Source organism: Oncorhynchus clarkii, chromosome 9 (genome assembly GCF_045791955.1).
Source record: "Oncorhynchus clarkii lewisi isolate Uvic-CL-2024 chromosome 9, UVic_Ocla_1.0, whole genome shotgun sequence".
NCBI lineage: Eukaryota > Metazoa > Chordata > Actinopteri > Salmoniformes > Salmonidae > Oncorhynchus > Oncorhynchus clarkii.
This window is the reverse complement of record NC_092155.1, coordinates 67,685,809-67,702,811: the sequence shown is the minus strand read 5'-3', so window position 1 is coordinate 67,702,811 and position 17,003 is coordinate 67,685,809. Positions and strand designations below refer to the sequence as shown.

General features: G+C 41.4%; 2 protein-coding genes across 4 annotated transcripts in view; both read left to right on the top strand.

Annotated features, from left to right (window-relative positions):
* The first annotated feature begins 2,870 nt into the window (after nucleotides 1-2,870).
* LOC139416826 (ADP-ribosylation factor 3) lies at nucleotides 2,871-14,407 on the top strand. Of its 3 annotated transcripts, XM_071165914.1 has the most exons (6): nucleotides 2,899-2,919; nucleotides 3,004-3,096; nucleotides 4,066-4,302; nucleotides 8,688-8,798; nucleotides 9,702-9,826; nucleotides 10,039-10,950. In XM_071165914.1, the coding sequence occupies exons 3-6, from the start codon at nucleotides 4,155-4,157 to the stop codon at nucleotides 10,198-10,200; spliced, it is 546 nt and encodes a 181-aa protein (XP_071022015.1). In that variant the 5' UTR covers nucleotides 2,899-2,919; nucleotides 3,004-3,096; nucleotides 4,066-4,154; the 3' UTR covers nucleotides 10,201-10,950. The 3 variants fall into 3 exon arrangements, with proteins under 3 accessions (XP_071022013.1, XP_071022015.1, XP_071022014.1); XM_071165912.1 differs by lacking the exon at nucleotides 3,004-3,096 and having other exon boundaries at nucleotides 2,871-2,919; nucleotides 10,039-14,407; XM_071165913.1 differs by lacking the exon at nucleotides 2,899-2,919 and having other exon boundaries at nucleotides 2,936-3,096.
* A 1,491-nt stretch (nucleotides 14,408-15,898) lies between these two features.
* Nucleotides 15,899-17,003, top strand: part of LOC139416825 (receptor tyrosine-protein kinase erbB-3-like) — a 28,903-nt gene continuing 27,798 nt past the window's right edge. Inside the window, exon 1 of the mRNA XM_071165911.1 lies at nucleotides 15,899-16,284. Coding sequence (XP_071022012.1) covers nucleotides 16,206-16,284 — 79 coding nt within the window. The 5' untranslated portion in view covers nucleotides 15,899-16,205. The remainder of the gene's footprint in view (nucleotides 16,285-17,003) is intronic.

Here is a 17,003-nt window from a genome sequence, read left to right as displayed (position 1 = left end):
AGTCGTGAAAAAGGCATGACAATGCCTCTTCCCCCATGGGGAGGCTGAAAAGATTTGGCATGGGCCCTCAGATCCTCAAAAAGTTATACAGCTGCACCAATGAGAGCATCTTGACTGGTTGTGTCTTTGGCAACTGCTTGACATCCGACCGCAAGGCGCTACAGAGGGTAATACATCACTGGGTCCGAGCTCCCTGCCATCCAGGACCTCTATACCAGGCGGTGTCAGAGGAAGGCCCTGGTCAGACTCCAGCCACCCAAGTCATAGACTGTTCTCTCTGCTACCACACGGCAAGTGGTACCGATGCACCAAGTCTGGAACCAACAGAAGCCTGAACTGTTTCTACCCCTGTGTCATTCGACTGCTCAATTGTTAGTTAAATTATTAACCAATAGCTACCTAGACTATCTCCATTGACCCTTTTGGCTATAACCCTTCTGACTCATCACATACCCTGCTGCTACTGTTTATTATCTATCCTGTTGCCTAGTCACTTCATAGTTCATAATAATATGTACATACAGTATCTACCTCAACTACCTCGTACCACTGCACATCAACTAGGTACTGGTACTCCGTGTATATAGCAAAGTAACCATCGTTACTCAATGTGTATTTATTCCTTGTGTTATTATTAGTATTATTTTATTTTTTTCTCTGCATTGTTGGCAAGTAAGCATTTCACTGTTAGTCTACACCTGTTGTTTACGAAGCATGTGACAAATACAATTTGATTTGATTTCTCTCCTGCTCCTTCCCCCTCTCTCCCTGTCTCCTACCATGCGGTCTGCAGACGCTGACACATGCACAGCAACACATTGACTGCCCCTAGAGTAATGACAACCAGACCCTGCTGAATTAAAAGGAGAGAGAAGGGGGGAAGTTAGGAAAGATAAAAGTCCTCGACGTTGACTGACAGGATGATCGTACTGTATGTTTAACAGAAGACGATTCAGTATGTTTAGCTAGATTGAAAGATAGCCTACAGTAGATTGATGCATACAGTGTCTTCAGAAAGCATTCACACCCCTTGACTTATGCCACATTTTGTTGTGTCAAAATGTATTAAATATATATTTTTTCTCTCACCCATCTACACACATATCTACTGTAGATACTTTACATTTATACATAAAGGCAAACTTTGTGAGAGAGGGAGAGCGAGAGGAGAAAGAGAGAGAGGATTTATAAAGTATATTCTGTATAAATGCATCGCTCCAAAACATCTGCTTTACGACTGACTCCCCTTTAATTTTTGATGTGGGACATGCAGGGAGAGAGTCAGGGAGAGAGAGAAAACATTACCCAGAACATCAAAGCTCTCATCTCCTCTGCCCTCAATGTGCTCCTCAGCCCTCATTAGTTCTGCAAGCACAACCAACCAGACTTGTGATTGTGTTTGCTGGGGTGCACTCTGGCAAACACTTCAGAGGAATAGGCTCCTTTAAATTATAACTCCAACCCCCGTCCCCCCACCCACCACCCCTGGTCGGCCCCTACCCACTGCGCTGTGCTGTAACCCCCCTATAACCTCCTCCGTGCTCCCAACACTCACAAACACAGGCTACGGCACACTCCCCCTGCATCCACTCCACCCTGCTTCCACTCCACCCTGTAGTCTGGTGTGCAGCTGCAAACATCTGCTTCACTCTTTTTCCTTCCGCCTCAACCGCTGAATTGATAAACACATCTATCATGCCCAGAGCCCCTGGCAGGCAGACATACTGTAGAGAGAAACACACTACTGGTAAATCAGCACGTAAAGAACTCACTCCTTTTGCCTATTATTAAAGGGCCTTTACTGTATATTGACAGACACTGAGTAGGCCTAGGACATCAAATCAAGAATTTTGAAAGACTTTGGCTTTTTGAAATCATATTTAAAACAGAGAAAATACAGTGAAAGAAGTTCATCAGATGCCTGTATAAAACATTAAAACCCACATAAAGCCATTCAACTTATGGGCGGCAGGTAGCTTAGTGGTTAAGGGTGTTGGGCCAATAAATTAAAGGTTGCTGGTTTGAATCCCAGAGCTGTCTAGGCACTTAACCCTAATTGCTCCTGTAGGTCTCTTTGGATAAGAGCATCTGGTAAATGCTTCAAAGAGAGTTTTTGAGAAAGACAAAGGCTTGCGATGGTATTGCTATTTAATATGTTTGGTCTGGTCTTCATGAAAAATCACGAGTGATGTATTTGTTTGATCCATGTCGATTCAGCAAAATTGAACTAAATCAAAATGGCCCCCTCTTGTGAGAGTGATTCAGTGTAGCTAAATGCTTTCTCTTCTCAGCTCATTGTCTCTGGCACACAACATCTCTGCCAAGAAGTATCCTTTGGCTTTGGCATCGTTTTAGCAGTTCCTCACTTATTTATTAAGGTGTTTCTCAGGTGAATTGTTCTTATGTTTGCCTTTAGTCAAATGTATTTACGCTCTAATATCTTATAATATAACAAAAAATGTATTTTGTCTCTGATCTCTAACACACACACACACAAAACGTCTGACAAGCATTAATTGCATTACATGTACAGTAGCAGGGCAACTCGTAATCTTGATTAATGAAATACTAAAGCAGGGTTTTAATCACAGGGCATGCAAACCACACGAACACTGCACCATCTCATGCCCTGACTAGAGTTGATGTTCTCAGTTTCAACTCAGAAGGCTAAATCAAGAGAAATCATTGAATTACAAACTCCCCATAAAAAACGAATAGTACATTTTCAACAACAACAACAGAAAATTGACCCCCAGCCTCCTGTCAAGATTTATTGACAGTGAAGGGAGCGCGTGATCGGCCCATGAAGTGATGAAGTGTACTTGGTTCTCTCATCATCGCGAGACCTCTGTCATTCTTGGCGTCTTCTCGCGAGAGTCAAACGCCACTGCCCGAATCCAGCTGGTACGGCTAAAAGAGGTAGGTGGGGATGAGATGGACATTTAGGAAATTATGGATAACGTAAAACTGTTGAAATACAAGAATCGTGTCATGTCATTACAGAAATGAAACAACTATGTGTTGGTAGTGATTCTAGTGAATTAACGTCGTCCATTCAGGCCACCTAAGCATTGCGTCGTGTCGTGACTGGAGAAGGTGAGAATCATAATATGCCTATGGATGAAATAACCATAGCATTTCTGATGTTTACAGTGTGACTGTCTACATGTGATATCTACTAGATTATTATTCGATTGAACCTGCATTTTTTTTTGTGGTGCGCAGTGTGCTTCAAAGATACAGGGTGTTCCACTCCACAGACCCTGGCGCATTTAGCGGAGGGTGCTGCCATCACTGCGAGTGCTCTTGCGCAACGACAGATGTGTTTTATAGTATCATATGCCGCCACTGCGATGCAGTGATTGAAAGATCTATTTATGAACACATTCATCCATGTATTTTTTACCTAGGCTATTTAAATATGTTTGACTCAGAACAGAAGACTAATGTTAGAATTCACCTGCTGTGTGTCACCCTAGAACAACATGCTTTAGGACTACAGCCTACTGTAGGGATGAAATAATATATTTCAATGTATAGATTATAACTACTATAAACCACATAACCCCAGCTCAACAAAGGATTGCGGTAGGTAGTGTGAGCCTACAACGTGGCAGCTCTTCTCACCAGGCCAGCTGACTGGCCTTCAGACAGGTCGGCTTCCTCAGCCTGCCTGTAGAGGTGTGAAGTAGACTTTATTGCTTTTCCTCCGAGGTGGTTTGGAGCCGTTATGAGGTGTTAATGGGCTGAGTAGTGGTTGAAGGGCTACTGTGTGTCCTCTCTGTGGTTCTGACTCAGTAAATGCACAAACTCACTGTTTGTTCAGCCGCTGACTTGCCATTTAGGCTATGGTTGAATTAGCTTATTCCAGTGTGTGTAACAGTTTTTTCCTGACCTTGTGACTTGGCCGGGCCTCCAGACTTTTGCCTGGTCAGGTCAGGAAAAACTGATCCCTACGAATAATTCTCCCAATAGTGGCATGCAACTAGAGACAATTTTTCCTTGTTTAAGTTACAAGATCAGGAAAGACTCTGGGCCCTAACATCCAGCTTCTTTGCCTATCAGCTCTGTAGCAGTGAGTTGAGGTCTGACCAGCCAGCCAGTCACCAGCCAGTCAACCAGCCAGCCAGCCAACCACCAGCCAGTCAGTTACCATGGGGAACATCTTTGGCAACCTGCTGAAGAGCCTGTTAGGGAAGAAAGAGATGAGGATCCTGATGGTGGGGCTGGACGCTGCAGGGAAGACCACCATCCTATACAAACTGAAGCTGGGAGAGATTGTCACCACCATCCCCACTATCGGTATGGAAAGTCTCACAATGAAAGTCATTGGCTATAAAGGATGAGAGAAAAGTCAAATGTGTTGTCATGTAGAAATGTTACTTATCCTTGAAGGCCCAATGCAGACATTTTTATATCAATATCAACTAATTGCTGGGTATGTGTACAAATTACGCATTGACTCTGCACCGGTACCCCCTGTATATAGCCTCGTTATTTTATTGTGTTACTTTTTATTTTCTACTTTAGTTTATTTTGTAAATATTTTCTTAACTCTTTCTTGAACTGCATTGTTGGTTAAGTTCGCAATTAAGTAAGCAATTCATGGTACGTTCTACACCTGTTGTATTCGTCACACGACAAAAAACATTTGATTTGATTTGATGTAACAATTAAGTAACTTACTGTAATAGATTTCCAAAAAAAATGCTATTTCTTAAGAAATAATCTTGCTAGGACTGTCTGGGAGTGGTTTGAGTGGAGAGGGGAAAACTGAAAACTAGCTGTTATTGGCAGAGAGGTTTGGAACTCTCAGAGCCAGCTCTAGCCTTTTGGGGACCCTAAGCGAGATTTGGTTTTACAACTAATTTCAGTTTAGGGCAAATTTCCTGCAATTCTACCAAATTTGCCATGACTTATGCCATGATATCTGAGTGAGAGTGACTAACAAAATCAATGGGGGCCCCCTGGAGATCAGGGCCCCTGGGCATGTGTCCTGCGTGCCTGGTTGGTATTTGGCCATGATTTACTAGTTTAGATAGCTGGCTAGACAAAAATTATTAGCCGACATGGCTAATTGATTGACAGTCAGTGACTGACATATTAAGAGAAAAAATGCTAATGCACAACCACATTTCAAACTTGCACATTGTGTCTTCTAATATTCTAACTTTCAACACTAAGTTGAGACTGAGTTCCTTCCCTCCAAAAAGTATGTTGCCGTTTTAAAGCACGTTTTCTGCAGTTCCACACATTTTGCTATGAGGCAGAGATCATTTTTTAAGAAGTATAACCAGGCCTCCCGGGTGGCGCAGTGGTTAAGGGCGCTGTACTGTAGCGCCAGCTGTGCCATCAGAGTTCGCGCCCAGGCTCTGTCGTAACCGGCTGCGACCGGGAGGTCCGTGGGGCGACGCACAATTGGCCTAGCGTCGTCCGGGTTAGGGAGGGATTGGTCGGTAGGGATCTCCTTGTCTCAGCGACTCCTGTGGCAGGCAGGGCGCAGTGCGCGCTAGCCAAGGTTGCCAGGTGCACGGTGTAGCCTCTGACACATTGCCTTCCGGGTTGGATGCGCGCTGTGTTAAGAAGCAGAAGCTGGTTGGGTTGTGTATCGGAGGACGCATGACATTCAGCCTTCCTCTCTCCCGAGCCCGTACGGGAGTTGTAGCAATGAGACAAGATAGTAGCTACTACAACAATTGGATACTATGAAATTGGGGAGAAAAAGGGGTAAAAATAAATAAAAAAGAAGTATTACCAAATGCATGCCTTTTGCCATGGTGTGGAGATAATGTTTTAAAGTTAATTTCCTGCAATTCTTCCCATTTTGCCATGACTTATGATTAATGATATCTGAGTGAGAGTCACTAACAAAATCAATGGGGGCCCCATGGAGGTCAGGGCCCCTGGGCACATGCCCTGTGTGACTGGTCAGTATTCGGACATGATTACTACAAGTTTAGATCGCTGGCTAAAATATTTTACTAATCTAAAAATTGCTAGCTGTCTTTGTTTAGTTTTAATTTGCACAAATAGAAAGACAGTTTGTAACAGTAAAACAACAACAACAACAGTATGTGCAGGAGGAGAAAAAAGGACAAAAGGACTTAGTAGCTCCCGTCTTAATGGTCATAAATCACACACAGTCAGTGTCTGACATAACAAGAGAAAAATTGTTGATGCACAACCAAATGTAAAACTTGCACCTTGTGTATTCTACTGTTCTAACTCTCAACAGTAAGTTGAGACCCCAACTGAGTTCCTAACTCGCTTTGTTATTGGTCTATCAACCAATTTACCGCATGGTGATGTCACCATGGAAAGCTGTAACTCCCGCCTATGAGAACCTGCTGATTAGAAGCTCCTGTGTAGATTGCATTTTCAACCAGCAACTATCAGGAAATAACACTGATTCAAAAAAACACACCCCTTTACAGTGTTAGTTTCATCAGCTGTGATACAAAATACAGGACAAACTGAATTTTGACTGCATTGGCCTTTAATCATTACACATCTACAACTGTTTATATGGTATTTATAACACACACACAGCTCTTTAAAAGGTGTTAATAACATACCTACAGCTGTTTATATGGCATTTATAACACACACACAACTCTTTATAAGGTGTTTATAACATTCCTACAGCTGTTTATAAGGTGTTTATAACATACCTACAACTGTTTATAAGGTTTTTATAACACACACACAGCTCTTTATAAGGTGTTAATAACATACCTACAGCTGTTTATATGGCATTTATAACACACATACTCCTTCCCCTGCTCAGGGTTTATAACATACCTACAACTGTTTATAAGGTGTTTATAACACACACACAGCTCTTTATAAGGTGTTAATAACATACCTACAGCTGTTTATATGGCATTTATAACACACATACTCCTTCCCCTGCTCAGGGTTTATAACATACCTACAACTGTTTATAAGGTGTTTATAACACACACACAGCTCTTTATAAGGTGTTAATAACATACCTACAGCTGTTTATATGGCATTTATAACACACACACTCCTTCCCCTGCTCAGGGTTTATAACATACCTACAGCTGTTTATATGGCATTTATAACACACACACTCCTTCCCCTGCTCAGGGTTTATAACATACCTACAGCTGTTTATATGGCATTTATAACACACACACTCCTTCCCCTGCTCAGGGTTTATAACATACCTACAGCTGTTTATATGGCATTTATAACACACATACTCCTTCCCCTGCTCAGGGTTTATAACATACCTACAACTGTTTATAAGGTGTGTATAACACACACACTCCTTCCCCTGCTCAGGGTTTATAACATACCTACAGCTGTTTATATGGCATTTATAACACACACACAGCTCTTTATAAGGTGTTAATAACATACCTACAGCTGTTTATATGGCATTTATAACACACATACTCCTTCCCCTGCTCAGGGTTTATAACATACCTACAGCTGTTTATATGGCATTTATAACACACACACTCCTTCCCCTGCTCAGGGTTTATAACATACCTACAGCTGTTTATATGGCATTTATAACACACACACTCCTTCCCCTGCTCAGGGTTTATAACATACCTACAGCTGTTTATATGGCATTTATAACACACATTCTCCTTCCCCTGCTCAGGGTTTATAACATACCTACAACTGTTTATAAGGTGTGTATAACACACACACAGCTCTTTATAAGGTGTTAATAACATACCTACAGCTGTTTATATGGCATTTATAACACACACACAGCTCTTTATAAGGTGTTAATAACATACCTACAGCTGTTTATATGGCATTTATAACACACACACTCCTTCCCCTGCTCAGGGTTTATAACATACCTACAACTGTTTATAAGGTTTTTATAACACACACACAGCTCTTTATAAGGTGTTAATAACATACCTACAGCTGTTTATATGGCATTTATAACACACATACTCCTTCCCCTGCTCAGGGTTTATAACATACCTACAACTGTTTATATGGCATTTATAACACACACACAGCTCTTTATAAGGTGTTAATAACATACCTACAGCTGTTTATATGGCATTTATAACACACACACTCCTTCCCCTGCTCAGGGTTTATAACATACCTACAGCTGTTTATATGGCATTTATAACACACATACTCCTTCCCCTGCTCAGGGTTTATAACATACCTACAGCTGTTTATATGGCATTTATAACACACACACTCCTTCCCCTGCTCAGGGTTTATAACATACCTACAGCTGTTTATATGGCATTTATAACACACACACTCCTTCCCCTGCTCAGGGTTTATAACATACCTACAGCTGTTTATATGGCATTTATAACACACACACTCCTTCCCCTGCTCAGGGTTTATAACATACCTACAGCTGTTTATATGGCATTTATAACACACACACTCCTTCCCCTGCTCAGGGTTTATAACATACCTACAGCTGTTTATATGGCATTTATAACACACACTCTCCTTCCCCTGCTCAGGGTTTATAACATACCTACAGCTGTTTATATGGCATTTATAACACACACACTCCTTCCCCTGCTCAGGGTTTATAACATACCTACAGCTGTTTATATGGCATTTATAACACACACACTCCTTCCCCTGCTCAGGGTTTATAACATACCTACAGCTGTTTATATGGCATTTATAACACACATGCTCCTTCCCCTGCTCAGGGTTTAACGTGGAGACGGTTGAGTATAAGAACATCAGTTTCACAGTGTGGGACGTGGGTGGCCAGGACAAGATCAGGCCGCTGTGGAGACACTACTTCCAGAACACACAGGGTAAGTATAGTGGGAGCTAATAAGCTTTAGCTCAGCAGGCTAACACATTCTTGTGACGTGTAAGCTGAGCAGGAGAGCTCTATGAGGTCTGCAGCACTGCTAGGTTTCTGTTCAACCTGATCATTTATTGCACACACCTGGTGTCTAAATCAGTCACAAATTATAGGGGAAGAATGAAAAAAAAAAAAGCAGTGGAACTGGCTTTGAGATTTGAATTTGAGGGCTATAGGCCCACGCTGGGACAAAGACTGGCACTCCAGACCTATGACACATCCAACACAATGATGTATTGGGCTGACTCACACTCTGGTTATAGACATTTGCATACTGCATTAACGGCCTCAAATAAGCACGTTTTTCAAGCCAAATTCCAAGCATTTTACCAGATTGGTATTATGATTTTGGCTATTATATAGTATTTGTTTTTCTATTATATATTGTACCTATGATACAGTATGTGTACAAAACCCCTCTTTCACAGCCCTTGGAACATTAAAGGTAGAGTCAGCGACATTACATAGATGCAGGAAGTGAACAGCATGGTGGGTACATTTTTGCAACAACTTAGAATGTTGAAGCGCGAGGCTCAACTTCTCCTCTGTTTTGGTCCCGTGGCTACCACATTGTAAAGGCCTGATATGAACCCATGCAGCTGCACAGATACTGTGTGTGACTGTGTGAGAGCCAAGCCTTGTATCTCACTCATCTCTATATCTGTGGTGCTGCAGGTGGCAACATCATTTTGCTGACTACCTTTAACCTGTTCATTCTGATAGAGGGGGATGTCAGACAGTAAACCTTGGTCCTCATAGGGTCTGTAGTGTGTTGACAGGCTTGTTCCGATTCCTGGTTGCTACCTTGAGGGTATGTTGTGTGTTGAAGTCAGGTCTGTTGCGGTTCCAGGTCTGATCTTTGTGGTGGACAGTAATGATCGTGAGCGGGTGAATGAGGCTCGAGAGGAGCTGATGAGGATGCTGGCTGAGGATGAGCTACGAGACGCCGTGCTTCTTATCTTCGCTAACAAACAGGTATGGACAATAAAGTGCTTATTCTATTCTCTTTTATTATATTAAAAAAGCCTCACTCACCATGTATTTGTATCTGTTACCTGTGTCTAAATCATGTGCTTTTCCTCGCTACCTGTCCTTCTGTTTACCTATGCTTTCCTTACACCTATCCTACTCTCTCATGTGCTTTTCTCCACTCGTATCCTTCCATCTTTACCTCACGTCCTGTGTAGGACCTGCCCAATGCCATGAACGCAGCAGAGATCACAGACAAGCTGGGGCTCCACTCCCTACGTCACCGTAACTGGTACATCCAGGCCACCTGCGCAACCAGCGGAGACGGCCTGTACGAGGGCCTCGACTGGCTGGCCAATCAGCTGAAGAACAAGAAGTGAGTGGACCAATCAGAGGAGAGTGAGGAGAAACCTTAGTGTCAGCTCTTGAATCAAAAAGTGGTAGTTGGTTTTATTTGATCCATTAAGTGAAAAATCCTGACATGGTGGGAGTGAAATGTGATTGGTGTGTAGGAAGGGGACTTAGAGAGAATATCCCTATTGCTTGAGGATCCATATCCCCATTCCTTGAGGACATTTTCAGCCTGTTGTCAACTATTACAAATGGTTAGCGCTGTCCAGCTGCGGGCCATCAATGTCAATACATTAACCTTAATAATAACATTTAAAAAGTATTTAGCAACACCATTTATTTATTTATTTATTTATTTATTATTTATTTCAGAATGAACAATGGCAATGTTAGTTTGGTTTGGAACACAGTATTATGCATGGCCATACAGTAAACGATCTCTTGGAAATGAAATCTGTCTAATGTTATATATTTAGCCAGTCTTCTGACACTATTCTCTTTTTACACTAAAATTGCTACTGCTGGTTGGAGCAATGCAGTAGTGGTAGATATTAATGAACAGTGACATAGGTTTGTGTAAAACACGTCCAATATGCAAAAGCATGCTTTTTTCTATGTCAACTGTATATTTACATGTTTTGCTTAACAAGTACAAACATACAGTATCAAAAGTTTGGACACACCTACTCATTCAAGGGTTTTTCTTTATTTTTACTATTTTCTACATTGTAGAATAATAGTTTAGACATCAAAACTATGAAAGAACACATGGCGTCATGTAGTAACCAAAGAAGTGTTAAACATATTTGAGATTCTTCAAAGTAGCCACCCTTTGTCTTGATGACAGCTTTGCACACTCTTGGCATTCTATCAACCAGCTTCATGAGGTAGTCACCTGGAATGCCTTTCAATTAACAGGCGTACCTTGTCCTTTGTGGAATTTATTTAATTCTTAAACCATCCAAGAGGACGGTTGAGCTAATGTAGGCAAATGCGATTAGCATGAGGTTGTAAGTAACAAGAACATTTCCCAGGACATGGGAAATACAACATTTTTAACAGAAATGCAATGGTTTATTGGATCAGTCTAAAACTTTGCACATACACTGCTGCCACCTAGTGGCCAAAATCTAAATTGCACATTGGCTGGAATAATACATTATGCCCTCTTGCATTTCAAAGATGATGGTATTAGGATATTATTTTTACTATGTTCTACATTGTAGAATAATAGTGAGACATCAAAACTATGAAATAACACTTATGGAATCATGTAGTAACCAAAACTCATCCCAAACCATCTCAATTGGGTTGAAGTCGGGTGATTGTGGAGGCCAGGTCATCTGATGCAGCACTCAATCACTCTCCTTCTTGTTCAAATAGCCCTTACACAGCCTGGAGGTGTGTTTTAACTAATTGTCCTGTTGAAAAATAAATTATAGTCCCACTAAGCGCAAACCAGATGGGATGGCGTATCGCTGCAGAATGCTGTGGTAGCCATGTTGGTAAAGTGTGCCTTGATTTCTAAATAATTGACTGACAGTGTCACCAGCAAAGCACCATCACACCTCCTCCTCCATACTTCACAGTGGGAACCACACATGCAGAGATCATCCATTCACCTACTCTGCGTCTCACAAAGACATGGCGGTTGGAACCAAAAATCTCAAATTTGGACTCATCAGACCAAAGAACATATTTCCACCGGTCTAATGTCCATTGCTCAATGTTTCTTGGCCCAAACAAGTCTCTTCTTCTTATTGGTGTCCTTTAGTAGTGGTTTATTTACAGCAATTCGACCATGAAGGCCTGATTCACACAGTCTCCTCTGAACAGTTGATGTTGAGATGTGTCTGTTATTTGAACTCTGTGGAGCATTTATTTGGGCTGCAATCTGAGGCTGGTAACTGTAATGAACATATCCTCTGCAGCAGAGATAACTCTGGGTCTCCTTTCCTGTAACGGTCCTCATGAGAGACAGTTTCATTGACTGACCTTCATGTCTTAAAGTAATGGTGGACTGTAGTTTCTCTTTGCTTATTTGAAATGTTCTTGCCATAATATGAACTTGGTATTTTACCAAATAGGGCTATATTCTGTATACCACCCCTACCTTGTCACAACACAACTGATTGGCTCAAACGCATTAAGAATTAAATAAATTCCACAAATGAACTTTTAACAAGGTATGCCTGTTAATTGAAATGCATTCCAGGTGACTACCTCATGTAGCTGGTTGAGAGAATGCCAAGAGTGTGCAAAGCTGTCATCAAGGCAAAGGCTGGCTACTTTGAAGAATCTCCAATATAAAATATATTTTGATTTGTTTAACACTTTTTTGGTTACTACATGTAACCATAGTTTTTGAATGTCTTCACTCATGTTCTACAATGTAGAAAATAGTCAAACGAAAGAAAAACCCTTGAATGAGTAGGTGTGTCCAAACCTTTGACTGGTACTGTACACCTGTAAGAATATATGTGACATTTACCTGAAAGTAATCATTGTGGTTGATATGTTCTATTGTAGATATCAGCATTCGTTTATGGACTGATTTGTATAGATGTATGAATATAACATTACAGCTTGTGTATTACATTTCCTACATTGAGTTTGGTTTGGTGCGACAATTGTTTTTGTGGCCTTATACAGTATCACTAGTGTTGAAACCCCTTGCACCCTGATGATGGTTTGTGTGTGGGACCACAGTTGTTGCTAAATATATCACTTCATTTCCATCCTTTAACTCAGTTGAGTCTGTGCAAGATTTTTTAATTTTTTAAATGTTATATTACTGTAACAATGCAATTACTTAACATTCCAATTAATAATGTGTGTTAAAAAGCATTGAAACAAGGTTCAGTTATTAATGTTAATGCTCAAAAATGGATTGACGATTGGATCCTAGTCATGAGTACATATGTATTGGTGAGTATGTGTCCGGTGATACTAGTTTACCTGTTAACTGCTCTGGTAGATCAATACAAATGGCAACATTCAACTTGTGTTTCTTGGAAACATTTCGATTCCACGTCTTCAAATCGAGTTAGGACTTTTTTGTAGTTTTGGGGTGTTCAGAGGTCCCTATTCACCCCAGCCCTCTCATAACACTAGCCCATGTCCGGTCCCTGCAACAGCCCTGTGTTTCGAGCCCACTCCCCCCCAGCTCCAGCACTGGCCCCCTAACCAATCCGCCCCCCACAACCTTTCCCCTCCATCTCCAGTGCTGTGTCTCCAGGGGTGTGACAGCAGTATGTGGGTCAGAGAGAGCTGCTCCCTGGGCTCCTGGCCCCCTGGGCCCCCTGCAGGCCAGCCACAATAGCGGCCCCAGGGCGGGTGCCATAGCTGGGATTTTCTTGCGTAACCGGGACACCCCTCGCCCAGGGCACAGACACACTGGCAGCAGCCCCACAATCAATTCATCAATCTGTTGAAGGGAATGGCGACCAGCCTGGGTGTGAAGGCCATGCAGAGGACTGGGGACTGGAGCATCAACCTGCCTCCACACACAGCCTGGCCCCGGACTGACAGACAGTCAGAAAGGCGGACACGCTAGGGCCACAAGGGATAATGATGATTCTCTGGTGAAGAATCTGACAAGGTCTGGCGACAGAAGCTTGGGCAATCATGGAGCCATCATAGTAGTCTGTCATGGAGCCATCATAGTAGTCTGTCATGGAGCCATCATAGTAGTCTGTCATGGAACCATTATAGTAGTCTGTCATGGAGCCATCCCACTCATAGTAGTCTGTCTAAAATAATAGTCTGTAGTCTGTAGATTGAACCTCAGATGACAGATTCAGGACTGGCTGACACCTTTCTACTTTTTTTTTTACAGTAACAGAAGGCTGTTCTTTCCATTTCCCTTACATCTATCTGCTATTAAAAATATTCAAAGTTAAGAGTTGACCCTTGGAGTTGAAAAGTCAGGAAAATTCTGTAATAAACTCAGTGATAAAAACTCTGAATATTGTGTTCTGATGCAACACCATTATAATAGTTAGAAAATTAATTTTGTGTATGTGACATGAATGGCTAAATGTGTATAACATGCTTAACGTGCAATATTTGCTCAAAGTTCAGCTAATGAACTTCAGAGGCTCTGTGTTCCATGCATAGGAAACTCAGAGTACTGGCCTCTGTCTCCCCCTGCTGGGTGTAAAAGATATGACATGGATTTATTTTTCTTTAACTAGGCAAGTCAGTTAAGAACAAATTCTTATTTTACAATAACGGCCTAGGAACAGTGGGTTAACTGGTCTAGGAACAGTCTGCCTTGTTCAGGGGCAGACAGACAGATTTTGTTTTACCTTGTCAGGTCGGGGATTTGATGTAGCAACCTTTCTGTTACTGGCCCAACGAGCTAACCACTAGGCTACCTGCCGCCCCAAAATCAAGGCACAGCTATGGGATGTACGCACACAAATGAGGTACTGCCTGTCTGATGTAAATAAATAAACACTGAGAGAAATGTCAAATGGTCACATCATGCTGCCACTAGATAGACCCACTATTCAAATGTTCAAATGTCGATGTAACCAGTACTTTAAACATATCTGTTTGATCAAGGTAGCGACTATGTTTACAAGCTTGTTGAAACGCATCTATAAATGCTGTATTATGTGTCTATGTAAGTGTTATAAAGAGCTTTATAAGTGTCTATAATGCATGTAAATCAATCAAATGCCACTGTTCCAAAACATTTTCAACCTACTATGTTTTGTCTAAGAGTGTGAATATATCTTTACATCAATTTATCTACCCAGTCCTTAATTATGGAAATGGAAACAACAACACTGTGTTACATATTCATCACAACCAGATATTTATTTCCTGCCCTCCACATGACATGGAATGTTGGCCCTATGTTGGCCCTATGTTGGCCCTATGTTGGCCCTATGTTGGCCCTTCTCTGTTCTGAGTTGTGTGTTCTGTGTTCCATTCTGTTGGAATGAAGCATAGATTCTACGTTCTGGGTTTGGGTTGAGAAGTCACTTAACCATTTGACACTGATGCCATTGTGACAGGCTGCTCCATACACATCAAAGCAGGTCTGATTAACCAGTTGACAGGGCTGGAGGACAATACTGCTCTTCACTGCATGGAGAGACAGTACAGCCACTCAGACCCTAATCCTGTTACTGATTGAAAGTAACGCTAGTCCAAAATAGTCTACATGGAATGTAAATAAACAGAGTTAGGATGATGCTAAATAATGTTATTGTATTGTTTCAGTAGCCTACTAACCTTTGCTTACAATGTATTTTCATGGATTATCAAGCATGCTGTTATTAGTCTCCATGTTAGGATTCTGACCAATTAGAGTTTTTATTTTAACCATAGGCTACACACAAGACTAGATTAAAAAACTGGTTTATTACAATATTATAATAAACATCATTACTGTGAATTGAATGACACATTTTTCTAGATATTATTGTATTTATAAAGGGCCTATTGAAATCATCTGCAGTGTTTTCATATATTTATAAATTAGATTAGGCTAATCCTTGACCTTTTATTTATTTTGCAAATATTATAGTAATGTTTTACAGAATGAAACAGCCACGAGCGCTCACAAGCAACGAGCACTGATTGGTAAACCAACTGATCTGGCCAATCAAGTGCCTATCTGGTCTGTATCACCGCGAGGGGTGAAAGCTGAGCGTCAAAATACGTGTTCACTTTTGCCAAACTCTGTCTGAATTGACGCACCATATCGGAATTTATACACCGCCCATATTCACTTATCTAATAATAAGATCATGTTTCTGCGTCAAGTCAATCTGCCACTTTAAAAAGGCTTCTTATTAGAGTGAAATGTAAAGTAATCGTGGTACTGAATCTTGGACCTATAACTGTAGATTTGAGTCTCGAGTCTTATGAAGATCAACCTTGAACTTATGATTTGTTGAAATAGTTTTACCTTTCCCCAAAAAAGTATCGAACGAGTTGAGGACTTCTTGAGGATTAAACCGACCTGCGCTACTGTATTCCTGGCCATGATTATTATTGGGTTGGTTTGGACCTAGGCATGGACCGTTTGCAGATGTCCGTTCTGTGTATTGTAATTCTAACATGTCTACAGCCCACGTCGTCTCAAACGCAGGAAGGTAAGTGATTTTATGAATGTTGATATGTGTCATTAAATCAACTACAAACTTTGCATATATACAGTGCATTCGGAAAGTATTCGGACCCCTTGACTTTTCCCACATGTTTTACGTTACAGCCGTATTTTAAAATGGATTAAATAAAAAATGTTCCTCATCAATCTACACACAATTCACCATAATGACAAAGCGAAAACAGGTTTTAAGATATTTTGGCAAATTTATATATATAAAAAAACTGAAATACCTTATTTACACAAGCTCAGGTGCATCCTGTTTCCATTGATCACCCTTGAGATGTTTCTACAACTTGATTGGAGTCCACCTGTGGTAAATTAAATTGATTGGACATGATTTGGAAAGGCACACACCTGTCTATATGGTCCCACAGTTGACAGTGCACAGTTGACAGTCAGGGCAAAAACCATGCCATGGGATTGAAGGAATTGTCCGTAGAGCTCTGAGACAGGATTGTGTGGAGGCAAGATCTGGGGAAGGGTACCAAAACATTTCTGCATCATTGAAGGTCCCCACTGCAAGGACACAGTGGCCTCCATCATTCTTAAATGGAAGAAGTTTGGAACCACCAAGACTTCCTAGAGCTGTCCGCCCGGCCAAACTGAGCAATCAGGGGACAAGGGCATTTGTCAGGGAGGTGACCAAGAACCCGATGGTCACTCTGTGGAGATGGGAGAAACTTCCAGAAGGACAACCATCTC